Consider the following 18,239-nt stretch of genomic DNA (forward strand, 5'->3'; position numbering starts at 1 on the left):
CATTCCTATTCAAACCACCACACTGTCTCCCTCCTCCCTCTCCCTTTCCCTGCTCTCTGCTCCTGCTTGGGCCAGATCTGCCCAAGTTCAATTCTCTCTCTCTCTCTCTCTCTCTCTCTCTCTCTCTCTCTCTCTCTCTCTGCTCTGGACTCTGACAGTCGTGCCCAGCTGTTCTTTCTCTCATCTACAATAAAAACCTCCCCCTCAACATGAAGTGGTCACATCATCAGTTTATACACCTGTAACTTTTGTATTCTATATGTCTGCAAAATTAGCACTGTGCAGACAAAAAAAATGAGTTCTAATAGCCACTCAAGATGTAGTCTGGCTCCCTGGAACTGCAGTTGAGAGGCCTCTATGTGCTTGAGTGGTTGGACTGGGGGAAACGTTTTCTTAGATGGTGCTATTGGGGCATGGCATCCTGGAGTCTTCCATGGGCAGAGGCTACCCTCTAGGCACCATTCCCATTGCTGCTGGACAGGGTTGTAGGCTTCTCTGTCAGTGTACAATTACATCTTAACTTGACAACTATCTCCACTTTCCAGCAGCTCTATTTGTTGTTTACAACCCCGCCCAGATCAAAATGCACATCCCCACATCCTCTGCTGAGAATTCTCACTGTAAACCTGCTAATGGAAGTGAGCAGTGACTTATATGCTACCTTGGATTTCCTTTTATCAAACAAATCCATCCATTATTTTAAATCTGAGCATTTCTCAAGTTTTCGGGATATAGGCAGATGCAGCCAGATTTTTTGCCAGACTATAACTCAAATAGCCTCTGGCCCATTTTCCAAAAGGACCCTTGTTTTCCTCTGAAACCTCATGAGCGGAGTGAACACTGTTGCCCTTTTATGACATTCTGAACTTCCTTTTCTTTTCTTTTTTCTTTTTTTTCTTTTTTTTTTTTTTTTTGGAGCTGGGGACCGAACCCAGGGCCTTGCACTTGCTAGGCAAGTGCTCTACCGCTGAGCTAAATCCCCAACCCCCATTTTGAACTTCCTAACTCCCACCAGAATACCCTCTTGAGCTCTGTACACGGCACTCCAGGCCTCTCCAGCCCATAGCTCCAAACGATTCCACATTCTTCTTGCAAACCGACTATGAAACCTAAGAGCCACATGGATCCTACTCTTCTAGATTGTTTTTTCTTTCATTGCGGTGACAGAATATGTGAGCCAGCAACTTAAGGGGAGGTTTATTCTAGCTCACAATTAGAGGGAAGAGCATACGATGGACAGTATGTCACAGCAAGGAAGGCACAGTGGGAGTTTCTCTGTGAGGGCAGAAGTCTGCGGCAGCTACTTAGTCCACGGCACCCACCAAGAAGCACAGAGTTCAAGGCAGAAGCTGGGCCAGATTGTCGTCCTCAAGACATCCCACTATAGCCCAAGATCTGTCAGCTATGGAGCACATCCAAAAACTTCTACCACATTCCAAACCAGGTCAACCAGCTGAGGACCATGTGTCCAAATACATGAGTCTGTGGGAGTCATTCACACTCGAACCATAACAATTTGTATTATTGTTGCAACCCACTATATTGTCTTTCCAAAAAAGCATCATGAAGAGTCAGTTATAAGTTGGTTTCCAACTTTAAATAAATGAAGTAGAGACAGAGATGTACAGTGGGGTGGTGGACATAGCATTGTGTTGGGAATTGGAAACTTGTCTCCTGGCTTGTGCCTGCTGCTTCTGTTGACCCATACCTTCTGCTGTGCAATCTGACTTGTCTGGGCTTCTGGCTGAAATGAAAGAATGCTTGTTTCAACTTTGAATTAACCTCTGAGATCCCTTAGAATTCTCTGAATTTGTATGGTTGAGACTTCAAGAGTTCTGGACTTGTGGGTTGTGACCCTGTTGGCAAGCCTCTATCTCCAAAAATATTTACATTATGATTCATAACAATGGCAAAAGTAGTTACGAAGTAGCAACAAAAATAATTTTCTGGTTAGGGGTCACCATAGCATGAGGAATTGTACTAAAGGTTCGAAGCATTAGGTTGAGAACCACTGTTCCAGGTTATGTTGAGAAACTATTATCCGTGGCTTGCTTGTTTTAAAACATATGGCAATTTGAAAAATATATTATTAATTACTTCTCCAACCACCACAGAAAGTTGCTTAAAAAAAAAAAAAAAATCTACAAGATTGAAACCCACCACCTAGTGGTGACGAAAGGAATTCCGTGCTAGGCGATAGGGAACTGGATAGCTTCTCACAGCTAGAGTTCATTTCACCTTGATCTTCTCCCTACTTAACCCAGGGTAGAAATAACCACACAGAAACTCAATGAATTCTGACCTTTGTTTACTTGACAAGGGTCTTGTTTTGAGACACAGTCTCATTATGTCGCCCAGGCTGACCTGGAATTTGCAGTCCTGCCTCTCAGCCCTCCAAACTGTTACCATCATCAGGTGTGCACCATCATGCATGGCTGATAGTGTAATTTTAAAGCAACGAAACAGTGTGGGCTTCTGAGAATTGTGGAAATCTAATTGGCTACTCATAATTTTACTCCAATTTATTCAAGAGAGCCACCAAGTCATTCTTAATGGGCAGTTACACTAGTTCCCATGCCCCAGAGTGCCCTCCCTTCACACCCAGAACCTCCCATCTGTGGAAGGTCGTGATGATTTTGTTTTACCTAAAAAAATAGTTACTTGCATTTGAATATTTAGAAGGAATGCACTCTCCTTAAATTCTAAGGGCGGGAAAGAGGTCAAAGTCGTAGATGACTAGCTTGTATTGGTAAGTAGTCATTTCCGTTTTTTTATTTCCTATTTCCTCCTTGTTCTTTCCCCTTTCTCTTTCAATAAATCAAGTAATTAATAGTGTTATGTTTAAATAAAACATGGCTCCCAGTGCGAAGGTGGTTTAATTATCACAGAAGGCACCTGGAAATCCTTTCTCATCAAAATGTTTGAGTTCTTTCCTGAACTACGGATCTGGGGTATTTCCCAACATTTCTTTAAATAGTCCTTTGAAATTCATTTTCTATTAGCACATTTTTTTCCTCAACTCTCTTAAGACTTTCAACTATGATCAGTCTTGCTTGCAGAGACCCCCTAGGCTTTTTATTTGACTTAGAACCCATTTCTTTTTACTTTTTTTTTTTAAATTGAGGCTTATGAATACCGGAGAAGTATTCCGATAACTTAAAACCGAATTATCCACTTCACCTTTGAAAACCTCCGGGCTCAGTGCCTCCAAGGGCATCCGGGCATTCTGCTCCTCCAAGGCGCCCCCGGGAGGGGCAGTTTCGACCCAGAAGTTGCGAGAAGCAATGCTGCGGAACTTGCAACAGTTGGTGCTGGGCGATAGGCAGGTAGTAAGTGATAGATGGGACTAGTTTAAAACCCAAAAGCTCAGGGGAGGGCTGGGGCCGCCGGGGCCTCGCTGGAGAGCGAGGGCGGCACGGGGACCGGGCGCCGGCGTAGGAAGGCGCTGTCCCAGGGCTGCTGGAACGTGGGACGCTGAGCTAGTGCGCGGGGACGCCGGGCGGGCGGGAGGAGGAGCGGGCCGCCCCGGGGCCACGGGGAGGTGAGCGCAGCCTTGCCCCCGCGCCGCCCCCGGCGGGAGGCGCGACGCCTAGGCCACGGGTGCGTGCGCGGCCCCGGGCGACGCGGCTGGGCGTGCGCGGGGCCGCGGCGGAGGCAGGGCCGGGCGGGCGGCAGAAGATGGCGAGGGTGTGTAGGCGGCAGCAATGCTCCGTTGAGAGACGCGGCTTTCGGCAAGAACTGGACTCGTGGCGCCACAAGCTCATCCACTGTGTAGGTGAGGCTCTCCACCGGTGCCGGAGCCACCGCGCTGCGGGCCGCTCGTGCGTGGGAGGGAACAGGGCAGCGTCCGCCGCGCTCCGGCCCCGCGCGCCCTCCCGGGCTCGGCCCCCTCCCCCACCCCCCGGAGCGCGAGCGCGCTGCCGAGGCGCGGCGCCCCTCCCCTCGGCTTGCGGGGCGGGCTCGGACGCGCGGCCTCTGCTCAGCGGGCGCATTGTGGACGCCGGGCCCGCCGCCGTGGTCGCCGCCACCTCCGCCTGCGCGCCAGGACGCACGGGGTCGCCCCCACCTGCCCTCGTCCCGCGCCCCTCCCCCACGCCGGCGGCGCGCCCCCGTGCCCGCGGGCACGCGCGGCGGCGCTCGGGCGTGTGCGAGGCGTGAGGTGGAGATGGGGGCGGAGGGAGCCGGAGCTGTCACAGGCCCCGCGTCCGCCTGAGCGAGCCAAGTGGGGTGTCATGGCCGCGGGGGGCAGCGGCTGCACTTCCTCTGCTGGCAGCGGCGGCTGGGGAGTTAGTCCTCGACGCACGGGTCGGTGTGTGCGGATTTGTGTTTGGCGTGCGCGCGGCGGGGAGGCGGGGGTGGGAAGCGGGGCGGGGGTCACCCTCGTCCCCTCCGCTGAGTCCTGGCGGCCGGCGACCGGCGACCGGCGCGCTTCCCCGGGCGGCGGGAGCGTGGACGGGGGCGCCCGGGAGGGGCCGGGCTGCGAGCTGCACCTCTCACACTGTGTGTTTTGTCTGTTTTTCTCTCCCAAGGTCCCGTTTCCCTCTGTGCAGCGGCCGGCGGGACCATAAGGGCTTAACTCACATATTTAACCCCCCTCCAAAAAGTAAGTGGCCCGTGTGGTGTCTGCTCCACCCGCCGCCCCCTAGCTTCTGTCCATCCTTGTGTCTGACTCTGATGTCCCCAGCATTGTTATTTCCCCGTCTTTGCTTCGGTGCGGCTGATGTGTGGGGAAATGCCCTCTCGTCGTCCTCTGTCCCCCACGCCCAGTCCTCGGGGAGGCCCGGAATTCCAGCCCCCCATGTTGATGGGGCGCGTTCTAGGGAATCAGGTCTTCCTCAGACGGACCTGGGAGATTCTGACCGTCCGCTTGGGCCCCGGGTCCCCCTCTTTCCCGACCGGGTTTCGTTGGAAGGAATTATGCAAATCCTGCTTTCTGGTGTCCATTCAGCGGCAATTTCATGCGGTGAGAAGTTCTCTTTGTTGTGCGAGGGGGAGAACAGACACTGATTTAATAGACATATCTGTTGGGGGGGGAAGGGTGGAGGGGGTGTGGAGAGCCTCAGTTTGGAAGAATTACAGCACTTGGTTAGCTCAGTCTTTGTGTTTGAGCCTTCTGGCTTGACAGGAGGGTCTGCCCTTTACCACGTCCCGTAAGGGATGTTTCTCGTAGTAGATGAAAAAGCAAAACTAAAACTTTAAACAAGTGAAAAATAAGGTAACCTTTACTTAGAGCAAATGAGCACTGCCATTTTTGTAGTGTTTTATTATGAAAATGTGTATTGCACATTTCTTAAATACTTAGACTGTAGTACCAAATGTAATTAATGGGGGCAACAATGCCGCTAAGATGTTCCATGTTTCTTTGGTTGCCCAGAGGTTTAAAGTATATATTTTTAAGTGTATACTTGAGTAAATAATCAAGATCTGAGCAATTTTTTGGGAGGAGGTGAATTACCTTTTGAATCCTCTCGCCAATCCAAGCTCTGTCCTGCCCTGCCCTCCAGGAAGCAGGCTTTTGGCTCTGGCCGCCTTTGCTCTCTTGCTGCTTCTGCTTGTTTTGTTTTTCACGACCTGTCACACATTTGTTACAATGTGACACGGGCTTAAGCACGTAGGAATTATGCTATTTGTCATCGTCAAGTAAAAGTGTACGTGGCAGGTTTTGAGAAACATCAAATTGAGGCGTTTTCTGGATTCTTCGTTAATACAAAAGACTGAAACTATTTAGAAGGGTTTTTAGGGTTTTTAGTCTTTTACTCGTAGTGACTGATTGTGTCCTAGAGGGCCTTCTACTGTTTAAAATACTGTGGAATAGAGAAATGCAACCCTGTAGATTTGTTGTGCGGAGGGTACAGCTTTTATTTAAATTATTTTGGTGAGTGTTCCTATGCTGTTTGCCTTAGAGTCCTTGTGTTCTGTGACCTCCCCTTTCTTTTCATTAATTTTATTGGTGGACGATAACTGCTTCAGGACAGGATGTTTTGCTTTGTGCCTAATAAAATCCTCCTGTAAACACCTCAATTGACTCTCAGAGTCAGATGAATTCTTTGGAGGATGTTTTTGAGTTGGTGATTGATTTCGTGAGAGTATATTTGGAACTCCAGATTTCCATTTTTAGGTGTTGCTGGGGAGCTTTTAGAATCCCAACTACAGATGATATTTTAAGTACTAATACTTGCCAATAATTGCTCAGCTAAAGTCAATTGGGCATCATATTTTCTCTTTTGTTATGTGTAATTTTGTTCTCCAAGGGGAGTGTTTTAAGTGGCGCTATGAGATTTGTGTTTAAAGGGCGTGCAGACTCTGTAGTTTAAAAGGAGCTATGCTGTTTGCTATGAGATGCGATTATTCTTATTTACCTAGGGTTGGCTCTGAATTCTGATGATCTTGGTGGACTATCTTAATATTTTAGGGGTGTTTGGTTTCTAAGAGAAACTTAATTTATAGCAGTCTTTGGGTTAAAAAACGAAGTTTCAGTCATGTCCAGGACTTAATTTTCCTTTTTACTCTTTTTGACAAGGAGGGAGTAAGGGGCCAGTTGTGTCTGGAAGACAAGTTACGGAGTCAGTAATAAGTTTAGTCGAGTCAATACAGATTGAGTATCATTTCAAAGTGCTTGAGATCAGAAGTGTTTGAGATTTCTGTGTTTTTGAAATGTTGGGATGCTGTGCAAGGATTTTACTGACTGGTCATCCATAATCTAAAAACCTGAAGTCCAGCTGCTCCAAACCCAAACCATTTTGAGCACTTTGGATTGGAACAGACCCTGTACTGAGTTCAGACAGGGAATTCGGGAGTGGATGTTTGTTTACTTTGGCTGTTGTTGGAGGAGTTCATCCAGGTTCCGGGCAATCCCTTCACTCCGTCCCATGCGATGCTGTCTACTGCTTGGCTGCCCCTAACCTTACCGTATTCTCAAGCTCTTCCAAGATGGGGAAAGGTGTAATTTTAGCCAGTTCCAGTTTGGCTAAAAAAGAACAAGATAAATCTCTTGACTCATGGAAAGGTATTCCAAGTAACTGATTCTGTCAAATGTGTTTATAGCTACAATTCTAGAATTATTGGTTAATGCCAGTTTTCAAACAATGAGTTAAACAGGATGGCCTTGAATTTTCTAATATCGAGAATTGATTATTTCATGTCTGTGGGCACTTCTGAGTGAGTCTGTCCAGTCCCTTAGCACTGGAGTTTAGTGCTGTTACTAGGAATGGAGGGCAAAGGTAAGTGATTCATTCACATAAGTATGTATTAAGCAAACTAAAAAAAAAAAAAAAAACAAAAAATAAAAAAAAAAAACCCCACAGATGTTGTGCACAGAAATTGAGGGCTCTGAATTTCAGGAGCCTGTAATCTTAGCATGTGGGAAATAGAGGCAGATGGCTCTCTCAGATTGAGGACAGTCTGGTATAAAGAGTAAGACCCTGCCTTTTACATCTTGATTTGTTTTTTATTTCTTTTTTTTTTTTTTTTTTTGGTTCTTTTTTTCGGAGCTGGGGACCGAACCCAGGGCCTTGCGCTTCCTAGGTAAGCGCTCTACCACTGAGCTAAATCCCCAGCCCCTGTTTTTTATTTCTTGACTCAGGGTTTCACTATGTAGGTCTTACTGTCCTGGAATTCAGGTTGGTCTCAAACTCAGAGGTTCACCTGCCTCTGATTCCGGTGTGCTGGAATTAAGTTGGCCTGGCCACACCTGGCCCTAAAGCTGCTATTTTTGTTATGAAATAGGCTTTCTTGTAGCCTAGATTAGTTTCAGACTCACTGTGTTGCCAAGGCTAACCTTAGCTTTCTGATTCTCTTTGCTTCCATTTTCCAAGTGCTGTGATTACAGTTGTGTGCTCCCACACCTTCCTTTTTATTTATGTATTTATTTACTTTCAAGTTCAACACTTATGACTCCTATACATCTTTTAATTTGTCTGCAGATACCCTCCCCACAGCACCTCTCCCCTTCTGTTCTGTGTACTTGCACATGGCTTTGGGCATGATTCCATTGTAAACCCTTGGCTCCTTTTTTATTTGTTGACTCTATTACCATAGGAAGGTACCTTAGGTCCTTGTCTTGAGACTTTAAATTGAAATAGAAATCCCATGTAATAAAGCTTACTGTCTGTCTGTCTGTCTGTCTGTCGATCTATCGAGACTGGATTTCAAAGTCTGTTGCCTGGAAGTCCTAATCCTCCTGCCTCTGTCCCCAGAGAGTCAAACTTATTGGTGTGTGATCCAATGCATAGCAAAATTCACCTTTTTTTAAATTTACAGTTTCCACTTAATAACAATTCACAAAGTTGTGCACACACCACCATTAATTCCAAAATATTTTTATTTCCATAAAGAAACTCCATGCTCATAGGCAGTCATATCAGCTCCTCTTTGGCTTACCTCTGAGCAGCTTCTAATCTGCTTTCTGTTTCTGTGGGTTTGTCTAGTCACGTTTCTTACAGTCAAAGTCATGTTTTCTATGGCCTTTATATCTGACTTTTATATACCCTAGAGCTTTCTTCCGGATTGTAACATGCATCCACAGTTGCATTCCTTTTATGGCTACACAATACTACTACCTTATAAGGACAGTCTATGTTTTGTGTGGACATTTAGCATGTTTTTGATTTTTTTTTTTTGCTTCTTTTTTCATTTTCTTTTTTTTTAAATTTATTTTTGGCTATTACAGTTATGGTGTTATGAGACTGTGTGTACCCGTTTTTCTGTGAATAAGCATTTTTAGTTTTCTTGAGTGTGTACATGGGTGAGATCAATGGCTCATGGTGACTGTGCTTTAACTTTCTGAGTTTACTGTTTTTCAAAGTGTTTGGGGATATTTCACATTCCTTCTACCATCATTCTTTAAATGTTCCAATATTTTTGTAAGTGCACATATATTTTTTTAATTGCCTGGCTTTGTCTATTGATCTTTTTCCTCCTTGATGATTTTTTTTTTTTTTTTGGTAAAGTATGGCTGTCCTAGTGAGTGTGACGTAATATCGTTATGTTTATTTGCATTTAGTTAATGTCTGGATGATACTAGACATCTTTTGTTTATTGGCCGTTTGTCTGTCTTTGGAAAAAAGTTTGTTTAGGTCTGTTCATGCACTTTGCAGTTTGGTTGTTACTATGAATTCTAAGAGTTCCTTACGCATTCTGAATACTAGACCCATGTTAATGCATGTCTTAGAAGTAATCTTTTCTCAGAATTACAGGTTAGCATGGAAACAGATTTGGTGTAGTGAAAGCTGATCATGTCTTGTGAAAGGAATAGTGGGTACAAGCAATGGAAAGGCAGTGAGATGAGGTTCTCAATAAAGGATTTCTTAAATACTTTTCCCATGAGTCAATAAAATGATTAGTTACTTTATGACATTTTATAACATACAGGTACATCTGGCTATATTAATCTTCTAAAGTCCTTCCTTTCTTTCCAGTGAGTTATTTATTTTTATTTTATGTGCATTGGTGGTTTGCTTGTATGTTTGTCTGGGTGAAAGTGTTGAATGCCCTGGAACTGGAGTTATAAGTAGTTGCGAGCTGCCCTGTAGGTGCTAGGAACGAACCACTTCCTGTCCTTCAGAAGAGCAGCCCATGCTCCTAACTGCTGACCCATCTCTCCAGCCCTGACTTCCTGCTTTTTAAATGTTGCAAAATTGTTTTATTCTTGAGTTTTGGATAGAAAAGTGTTGTCATAAGTTTTGATAAAACTATATTCTATTTGAGTTTGAATAGTGAGAAAATTCTATATTACTTTTTCCTTTTTTTCTTTTTTTTAAGATAGGGTTTCACTGTGTGGCTCTGGCTGGTCTGGATCTCATAGAGATCCAGCTTCTGCCTACCACCTTAATTTAAGGATTTATACTACTAGGTCTGGCTCATGCTTTAAAATTTTAAGATGTTTTTATTTTTATTTTATGAAACCAGAAACCTGATTATTTCAATAGTCTATGGGAAATTATGATCCCCCCCCCCCCCGTGGAACTTTCTTAAAGGATTTTAAATTTTGTTTTAATTTTGTTTTAACTTAGTTTCTCCGATTAGAAAAAAAATATTTACTTTTATTGTATAAGTGTTTTACCTGCATATGTGTTTGCATCATGTGTGTACAATGCCTATAGAAAGGAGAGGGGGTGCCAAGAGGGTACTTGGAATCAAATCCAGGTCTTTTGGAAGAGTAGCCAGCCGGTGTTCTCAACATCTGAGCTATTATCTCTTCAGCTCTCAGTTTCTCTGATGTTTTATTAGGTGGGTTGGTGTGCCAGGAAGTGCCAGGGAAAATGATGCTCTGTTGTGCTACTACACTTACGGTAGCAAGACCTTGTCTCATGTATTTAGCACGTCTCATGTTTTTGAGCTCCTAACAGTCTTCCTGTCCTGCCTTTTGGATTTTAGTAGGGAACCCTCAGCCCACATGCTCAGCTCATAGTGAGGCCTTAAAGGTGGAATCAAGTGCTGGATGAGGTACGCAGCAGAGTTAGACAAATCCTGATCTTTTGCTTAATGGATTGTGAGGAGCAAGTTAGAAAAGCTAGATAGTAGTGATTAACAGTTCCTAATGATTTTTGTCTTGTTTTATTTCCTTTGTTTCACATTTCATCTATTTTGTTGAGAATTACATGAGTAGATTGATCATTTTTTCTTTTTTTTTTTTCTGAAATAGAAATCAGGAAATTACAGACATAAAAACCAGTATTTTTTTTTAAAGATTTATTTATTTTTTATATATAAATACACTGTAGCTGTCTTCAGACACATCAGAAGAGGACATCAGATCTCATTACAGATGGTTTGTGAGCCACTATGTGGTTGCTGGAATTTGAACTCAGAACCTCTGGAGGAGCAGTCAGTGCTCTTAACAACTGAGCCATCTCCAGCCCAACCAGTATTTAAGTGCTTCTTACAAATTTGTGCATGAAATCATTTTAAAATTCAGAGTAACAGAAAGAGACAGTTTTGTGTAATTTGCATTTTTTAGTTTAGGAGCAGATAGATCAAAGGGAGTCTTAAAAGGAATGGATATAACCAGTGTGTTTAGACTGACATTTTACATTTTGGTGATGGGAAACCAGAAATTAATAGTGGAATTGTCATTTCATGCTAAAGAGAAAAAAATTGCAGTTTCCCTTATAGTTGCACAGAAACTGTTACAGTGTAGCTGCAGCAAAGCAGGGAAGCAGCCAGCCTTACAGCTCTGAGTCTTGCACAAGTCCAGAGTCTGGAGCTAATTAGTGCATCAGCCAGGTGCTCTCAGCTGTCTAACACCTTAAAACTTAACATAGGAATGAAAACGTATCCGAAAATCCACTGTGAACACCATTCTCTACCTACAATAACACAGTTTTTGCTTTTACTCCTTATTTTGCTTTTTGAGACAGGGTCTTGCTTTGTAGTCCAGGCTGGCCTTGAACTCACTGAGGTCTGCTTGCCTTTGTCTCCCAAGTACTAGGGTAAAGGTGTGTGCTACTATGCCTGGGCATTTCTACTTTTTACAGAACTTAAACGTGTTTCATTGTTCCTATTTAGAAATGTTGGAAGGTAATCATTAAGAAATTATGTTAGCTGCTGAAAGAATGTTTTGTTTAGTGGCATGGTTAACAGTTAAGAGTACTTGTTGCTCTTAAGAGAGCCCGGGTTTGGTTCTCAGCACTCACATGGTGGCTCACAACCACTTGTAACTTTTGTTCCAGGGAAATCTGATGACCTCTTCTGATTTCTGAGATTACCAGATCATGAGGCCAGGCATTCTCACGTATAAAATAAATAAATCATTCTTTTTAAAAAATGGTTATGAGTCTGGAGAGCTAGCTCAGGGGTTAAGCACACTAACTGGCGAGGTGTGGTGGTGTACATCTTTAATCTCAGCACTCTGGAGGCAGAGATAGGCAGTGTGAATTGAGGCCAATCTGGTCTACATAGTGAGACCCTACCTCAAACCAACAAAGAAACAAATAATGTAGAGCATTGGCTGCTCTCAAAGAGGACCAAGGTTCAATTCCCAGCATCCACATAGTAGCCCACAACTGTCTGTAATTGCAATTCCAGAGGTCTGATGCCCTCTTTTGTATAATCAGATCCCACATGCATGTGGGGCACATAAGCTCACATAGCCCATCCCCAAAAAGAGAATAATAATGAAAAAAAAACATTTAAAAAATTGGTTAGTTAGAAAACATTTAGTAATAAATCTTACTGTAACATCAGCTTTTAGCTTAGCATAAATACTTGCCTCATATCTGCTGAAGCAATCTGTTGTATACTTTTCTTTTTGGTTTTTGAAACAGTCTCACTATGTAGCTTAGGCTAGCCTGGAATTCATTGTGTAGCCCAGGCCTACCTTAATTTAATCCTCCTGCCTCTCCTGCTTCCTATAACAAGAGTGGATCCCACCTATCTGGGGTGTGTGTGTGTGTGTGTACCTGGTGTGTGTGTAAAATGTACATTGCTGCATTGCTGCATGTATGTCTGTGTAAGGGTGCCAGATTCCCTGGAACTGAGGTTACAAACAGCTATAAGTTGCCATGTAGGTCCTGGGAGTTGAACCCGGATCCTTTGGAAGAAAAAAAACCCATGTTCTTAACTGCTGACTCATCTCTTCAGCCCCCTGGGTAATATTTTAATATTAGAATTTTCTGGAATTAATTTAGCATCTCAGATATAAGTAAAATAGAACCAAACTCTTTGAGGCATTCTTTTCTTTTTTTTTTTTTTTTTTTTCCGGAGCTGGGGACCGAACCCAGGGCCTTGCGCTTCCTAGGCAAGCACTCTACCACTGAGCTAAATCCCCAACCCCTGAGGCATTCTTTTTAATTCACTTGTTTTGATTACTGTTTGAAACTAATTGCTTTTACTTGTAATTTTGAGGCAAGGTTTTGCTATGCAGTAACCCAGGATGCCATTGAACTCATGCTGCCTTAATTTTGCCAGTACGTTCGTCATAGACGTAGACCACTATATCTGGTGGGTTTGTTTGTTTGTTTGTTTGTTCCCTCAAAGGTAATGAATGTGGTACACAGACACACGTGCAGGCAAAACAATCATATGCATAAAATAAAAATTAATTTAAAACTTACAATATTGCATAATGGGAGGCCATGCTTACCAGGGTGTGTGTGTAGAGGTCAGACAGAGGACAGTGTGGTGGAGTTGGGTCTCTTTCAACCTTTACATGGGTTTTAGAGCTTGAACTCAGGGTGCCAGGCTGCTCTGCGAGTGACTTTTCCTGCTGACTGTGTGGCTGGTCCAAAAGTAGGTTTTTATTAACATGTGGTGGTGCAAAGTAATTGATTGATTTTGCCATTTGTATGTGTAGGTATTGTGCCTGCATGTGTATCTGTGCACCACTTGTGTCTCTGGTACCTGAAGAGGCCTGAAGAGCGTGTGTGATCCCCTGTTACAGTTGGCTGTGAGCTGTGGGTGCTGGGAATTGAACCCAGATCATGTGGAAGAGCTGCTAGCTGTCTCTCCAGCTCCTCACTGTGTATTTAAAGTAAACTTTTATTTTTTGGATTTACATCATTAAGAAACTGACTTAAGTTTAAAGTGTTAAATAATTATTTTATTTAGAGAGCAAGCATGTGTGAGAGCATGTGTATGTGTCTGTGTTTGTATGCGTCAATGCCACATGTTTAGATTCCAGCAGAAGCCTTTCTTCGAAGGAAGCTGAGGCTGGAGGGTGTTCTACAAGTTTGACGATGGTCACAAAATTAGCTTTTAAGACAAAATAGACGTTATTTCTTAAGAAAGAAATGGGTATACTAGGCGAAAACCTACAGATAAATTTAAATGAGACTCCAGTTCTGATGGATTTGGAGCTTACTCTGCTGGGATTTCAGCTCCTTAGAAGCTGTTGTCCCACCGTAGCACTGAGAGGTGTGGCCTGTTTGGATTTCTCATCTGTAATTCTAATTGGGTTAAGATGAGGACTTGCTTAATTAGAGCTGACTCTAATATTAAAATTACTATTGATGTCCTTTTAAAAAGACGGGAATTTGGATAGAGGGGGCAGACAGACTGAAGTGGAATTAGGCTGCACAGTGCCCAGGATGCCAAGGTTTGCTGGCAGCCAATGCAGACTGGAAGGGAGCAGCGGAGAGTCTTGCGAGGGAGCGTGCCCTCGCACTTGCATCTCCCAGTTCCACTCCAGCGTCTGTAATCGCAAGTGGAGTTGTTCCTCCATGTAGCTTGGTGGGCTTGGCTCATCAGAGCACTTTTCCAGTGTTCATAAGACTCACTACCTATATCCCTAGCCAGTTTTAATTTTCTTCAGAGTCCATTTGTTTGAAATAAAATATTGACTAAGCTTATTTTTTTTAACATTTTTAAATGTTTTATGGGAATTTTCAATGCCTTTGCAATTTATAGGTTTGACATTTCCAAACATAGACTATTGGATTAAAATTTCCCCTCCTGTAGTTATGTGATTAATCAATTGTATTTATTAAATCCTACACTTCAGAGTTTAAGTTACAGTTTAACTGAAGTTAGTTCTCAGACTTTGACTCCAAAGAGTATAGCTTCTTGTGACCCATCAGTGACACAAAATGAGATTCCTACAGTAAGTGTGAGCCAAAGCCAGAGTGTGACAAAAAGGGATTATCTAGGCATTCAGTTATTGAAATGCTAGTTATTTTTTTGGTGAGACTGAGCAAAAAAAAAAAAATCTAAGGGCAGCTTAAATAATATTTCTCGGTTTATATTCATTTTCTAAAGAGAGTTGGTTAATATCCTTAAGGCTGACCGAACTTTAAAAAAAAAAATGCATCTCATGATATATCCAAGTTTCTAGTAAGTTTCATATATACATATTTACACATGTATATATGTTTGTTTCTTGATGACAGTGTTTTACTATGTAGTTCAAGTGGAACACAGATTTGTATTCCTCCTGTACCATGCCAGCTTAAAAGTGGGTATTTTCTGTAGATACTATGATAATTAAAAACTCTGTGGTGTATGAATTTACTTTAAAGGAACTTAAGGCTCTATTGGAAAAATGGAGTTTGGGGATATGGTAAAACCCTCCCCAAGCCCCAATCCCGGGGTTGGTGGTGCAAGCCCTTAATCCCAGAACTCAGGAAGCAGTGGCAGATGGGTTTTTGTCAGTTCTACACCAGTCTACTTGGTGAGACCCTGCCTCTCCTCCCCACTCCCCAATTCTTTTTCCAAATTCACTAGAAGAAAACAATTGATTCTGTCTTAGATTAGTAATAATGGATTTGGTAAAGTTGTTTTTCATTTGTACATGTTTGACACTAATACTTTAAGAATTTTAGTAATATGTTTTTAGTTCAAAACCCAAAAATGAAGGACGTATTGAAAAGCCTGTTTCTATCCCCTGTGACTGCCAATCCCCGAGGCCAAACAGAGTTACATAGTCTTAAGCAAAAACATGAAAAGAAAAATAATAATAAAAGAAACACTTAAGTCTCCTGGGCACTGTCATCCAGTTTTCCAGTAGGGGACAGATTCTGAAAGCTGGATCCCTTTACTGCTTGTGGAACGTGGTCACCTAGGTTGGGTTTTTTTGAGTCATAAGTTTCAAGAAACTAAGGCAGTCATTGTGTCATCCCTTTAGGCCACCATGCCCCGCCATGCCTGTAGTCTCAGTACTAAGGGAGGCCAAGGCAGGAAGAGCATGAGTTCAGGGTTTGCAAAGCAAGACCCTGTCTCCACAAAACAAAGCAGCAAATTGTTCAGACTGTGTCTAAACGTTTGGCCATGTGTTTGCCTGACATTTACTTAAGTAGGATATAGTGGCTTTTACTTAATGTAGTAGAAGTTAATTTTGTTAGATGGTTTTGATTTTTATTTAGTGTGTTCTAGTAAGTTGAGTGCCTTTGAGGAAGTTTGTTTTTCCTCCTCTAACTTGAACACTGTTATTTAACTCTCTTATAGCTGATCTCTAAAAACCACAGGAGAAGCTCACAGTAAAATATACAACAGGGATTAATAATAAATGCTCCCAGTTAAGAAAGAACCAGCAGAAAGAGGAGGTCAGTACTGTGTTTAGAGACCCGGGTTGACAAGGAAGTACCAGCTCAGTGACTCATAGACTCACCCAAATGTCTCTGTTAGCTAAAGGCAGACTGATCCATTAGGGAGCGCTTAAGTAAGGAAGTGGTTGTCTACCTGGGACTCATTAGTTTGGAAGATGATCTGGTTGGATTGTGTTTTAATTTAGTCATTGAGCCAGATATTCTATGAACATCTGTTTACAGGGATATGGTAATGGTGACTGAGAGGAAGAGCAAACTCTGTCCACACTACACAGCCTGTGATAAGAGAAATAGGGCACTACAAGTGTTCTGAGACAAGACGTTCTCTGTCTCTGTGTGTGCTAGAGGGTGGGGGTTAGAAAAACAAATTCACAAGATTTTTAAGAAAAATTGTAATTTGCCAGTTAAAAGAGCAAGAGGAGTTGAGTAAACGGGGAAGAGGAGGAGGAGGGAAAAGGTACTGAGTAGAAAAATACTCTTCTAGATAGGCTTTTAGGCTACACAATAAAAAGGAGACCTTGATTTTCAAATCTATTTTTCACTATTTATTGCACTTATGCTTTAAAAAGACTAAACTTTGTAGGCTTTTAAAGAGCCAGCCTGCCTGCCTGCCTGCCTGCCTGCCTGCCTGCCTGCCTGCCTGCCTGCCTGCCTGCCTGTCTGTCTGTCTGTCGGTATCTTCTATCTATCATCTCTCTATCCATCTGAGATGGGTTTTTACTGAGCAGCCCTGACTAGCCTTAGTAAAACAGATGCTATACACTCCTATGGCCTTCACCCCAGACAGGATACAGTCCATTTCCAGCCTCTTACAAAGCTGCCTAGTGTCCTTTTGCAACCCAGTCTCTGTTCTTACAGCAATTGACTCTTGTCAATAACAGTCTATTTTGCATTTGTTTTTGTTTTTCTATAATGTAAATGAAACAAGTTATACCTTTTGGTATGTGTAAGGCCTCTTTTATTTAAATATAATGGTTTTGCTCAGTTTTTCCAGACCTGGTTATCCAGACAAGCCTTGCCTTGAACTGGATCTACCTGCTTCTGCCTCCCAAGTGCTGAGATTGAAGGCTAACCATAATGTTTGCATGTGTTGTGTTAGTAGTTCATTCACTTTTCTTCAGTGTAGTTCATATGACATAGAATTGTTCTGTTTGAAGTACCCATGATTCAGTTGTGCAGCTACAGCCATAGACATTTTTTTTTTTTTGGTTCTTTTTTTCGGAGCTGGGGACTGAACCCAGGGCCTTGCACTTCCTAGGCAAGCGCTCTACCGCTGAGCTAAATCCCCAACCCTGCCATAGACATTTTAAGATAGTCATTGTTCCTTCCATGTACCCACAACAAACTAGAACTATTAATTTTACTGTTTACAGGTTCCCGTGTTTTGGAGTTTTGTTTTATGTTTCACCTGTAGAATACTGGGGTTATAAACAAGAGCCGCCTGTCTTACTTAATTCCTTCTTAAGGTTGACTGGTGCTTCATTGCACAGTTCTGTCAGTTCACCCATCCCACTGCCGCTAAGTCCCTGGAGGCTGCTGTGAAGGAGACTGCTGTAAATATTCCTGTGCGAGTCTCTGTAATCTTTTTTTTTTTTTTTTTTGTTTTTTTTTTCTTTTTTTTTTTCGGAGCTGGGGACCGAACCCAGGGCCTTGCTAGGGCCTTGCTCTTGCTAGGCAAGCTGCTCTACCACTGAGCTAAATCCCCAACCCGAGTCGTAACCTTGGGTAAATACCTACAGTGAAATTGCTGGGTCAGAGGAAAGAAAGAGGTGATACCTGTTTTTATATGAGAATTTCTAGTTCTTTGTAAAACCAGAAATTTCCACTTTAGTTCTCTGGTAGCTTATGTTACTGCTTACATTCTCACTTGAGTCTCTTCCTAATTTAAGCATACTAATCGTGAAAAGTTTTCTGAGCTAAAGTTTTATTTTAACTTTCCCATGGCCAGTGATAGTTTCATATGCCTTTTGGGCTTTTTTTTTTTTTTTTTTTTTTTTTTTTTGGCTCTTTTTTTCGGAGCTGGGGACCAAACCCAGGGCCTTGCGCTTCCTAGGTAAGCGCTCTACCACTGAGCTAAATCCCCAGCCCCCCTTTTGGGCTTTTTTAAATGGAGTTTTCCCACCCCCATTTTGTTGTTTTTGTTACTGTTTTTTGAGAAAATAGCTGGTTGATCTTTTTGTTTTCCTACTTAAGGTCTTTATTTAAACTAGAATCTTAAATATTCCAGCATTGCTTTGTAAAATTTGCCTAAAATAATATGTA

General features: G+C 42.8%; 1 protein-coding gene across 9 annotated transcripts in view; it reads left to right on the top strand.

Moving 5' to 3' along the window:
- Window positions 1-3,673: 3,673 nt before the first annotated feature.
- Window positions 3,674-18,239, top strand: part of Lcor (ligand dependent nuclear receptor corepressor) — a 107,021-nt gene continuing 92,455 nt past the window's right edge. For 2 of the 9 annotated variants that reach the window (XM_039085725.2, XM_006231418.5), the window contains exons 1-2: window positions 3,695-3,775; window positions 4,530-4,603. Coding sequence is in view for 2 of the 9 variants with exons in the window: in XM_039085688.2 (XP_038941616.1) it covers window positions 4,233-4,309; window positions 4,530-4,603 (151 nt within the window). In the remaining 7 variants the exon portion in view is untranslated. Of the gene's footprint in view, window positions 3,776-3,934; window positions 4,310-4,529; window positions 4,604-18,239 lie in introns of those variants that run through there. The other 7 variants (XM_039085688.2, XM_039085738.2, XM_063269996.1 and 4 more) reach the window with 5 other exon arrangements.

The sequence above is a fragment of the Rattus norvegicus genome, chromosome 1, assembly GCF_036323735.1.
Source record: "Rattus norvegicus strain BN/NHsdMcwi chromosome 1, GRCr8, whole genome shotgun sequence".
Lineage (NCBI taxonomy): Eukaryota > Metazoa > Chordata > Mammalia > Rodentia > Muridae > Rattus > Rattus norvegicus.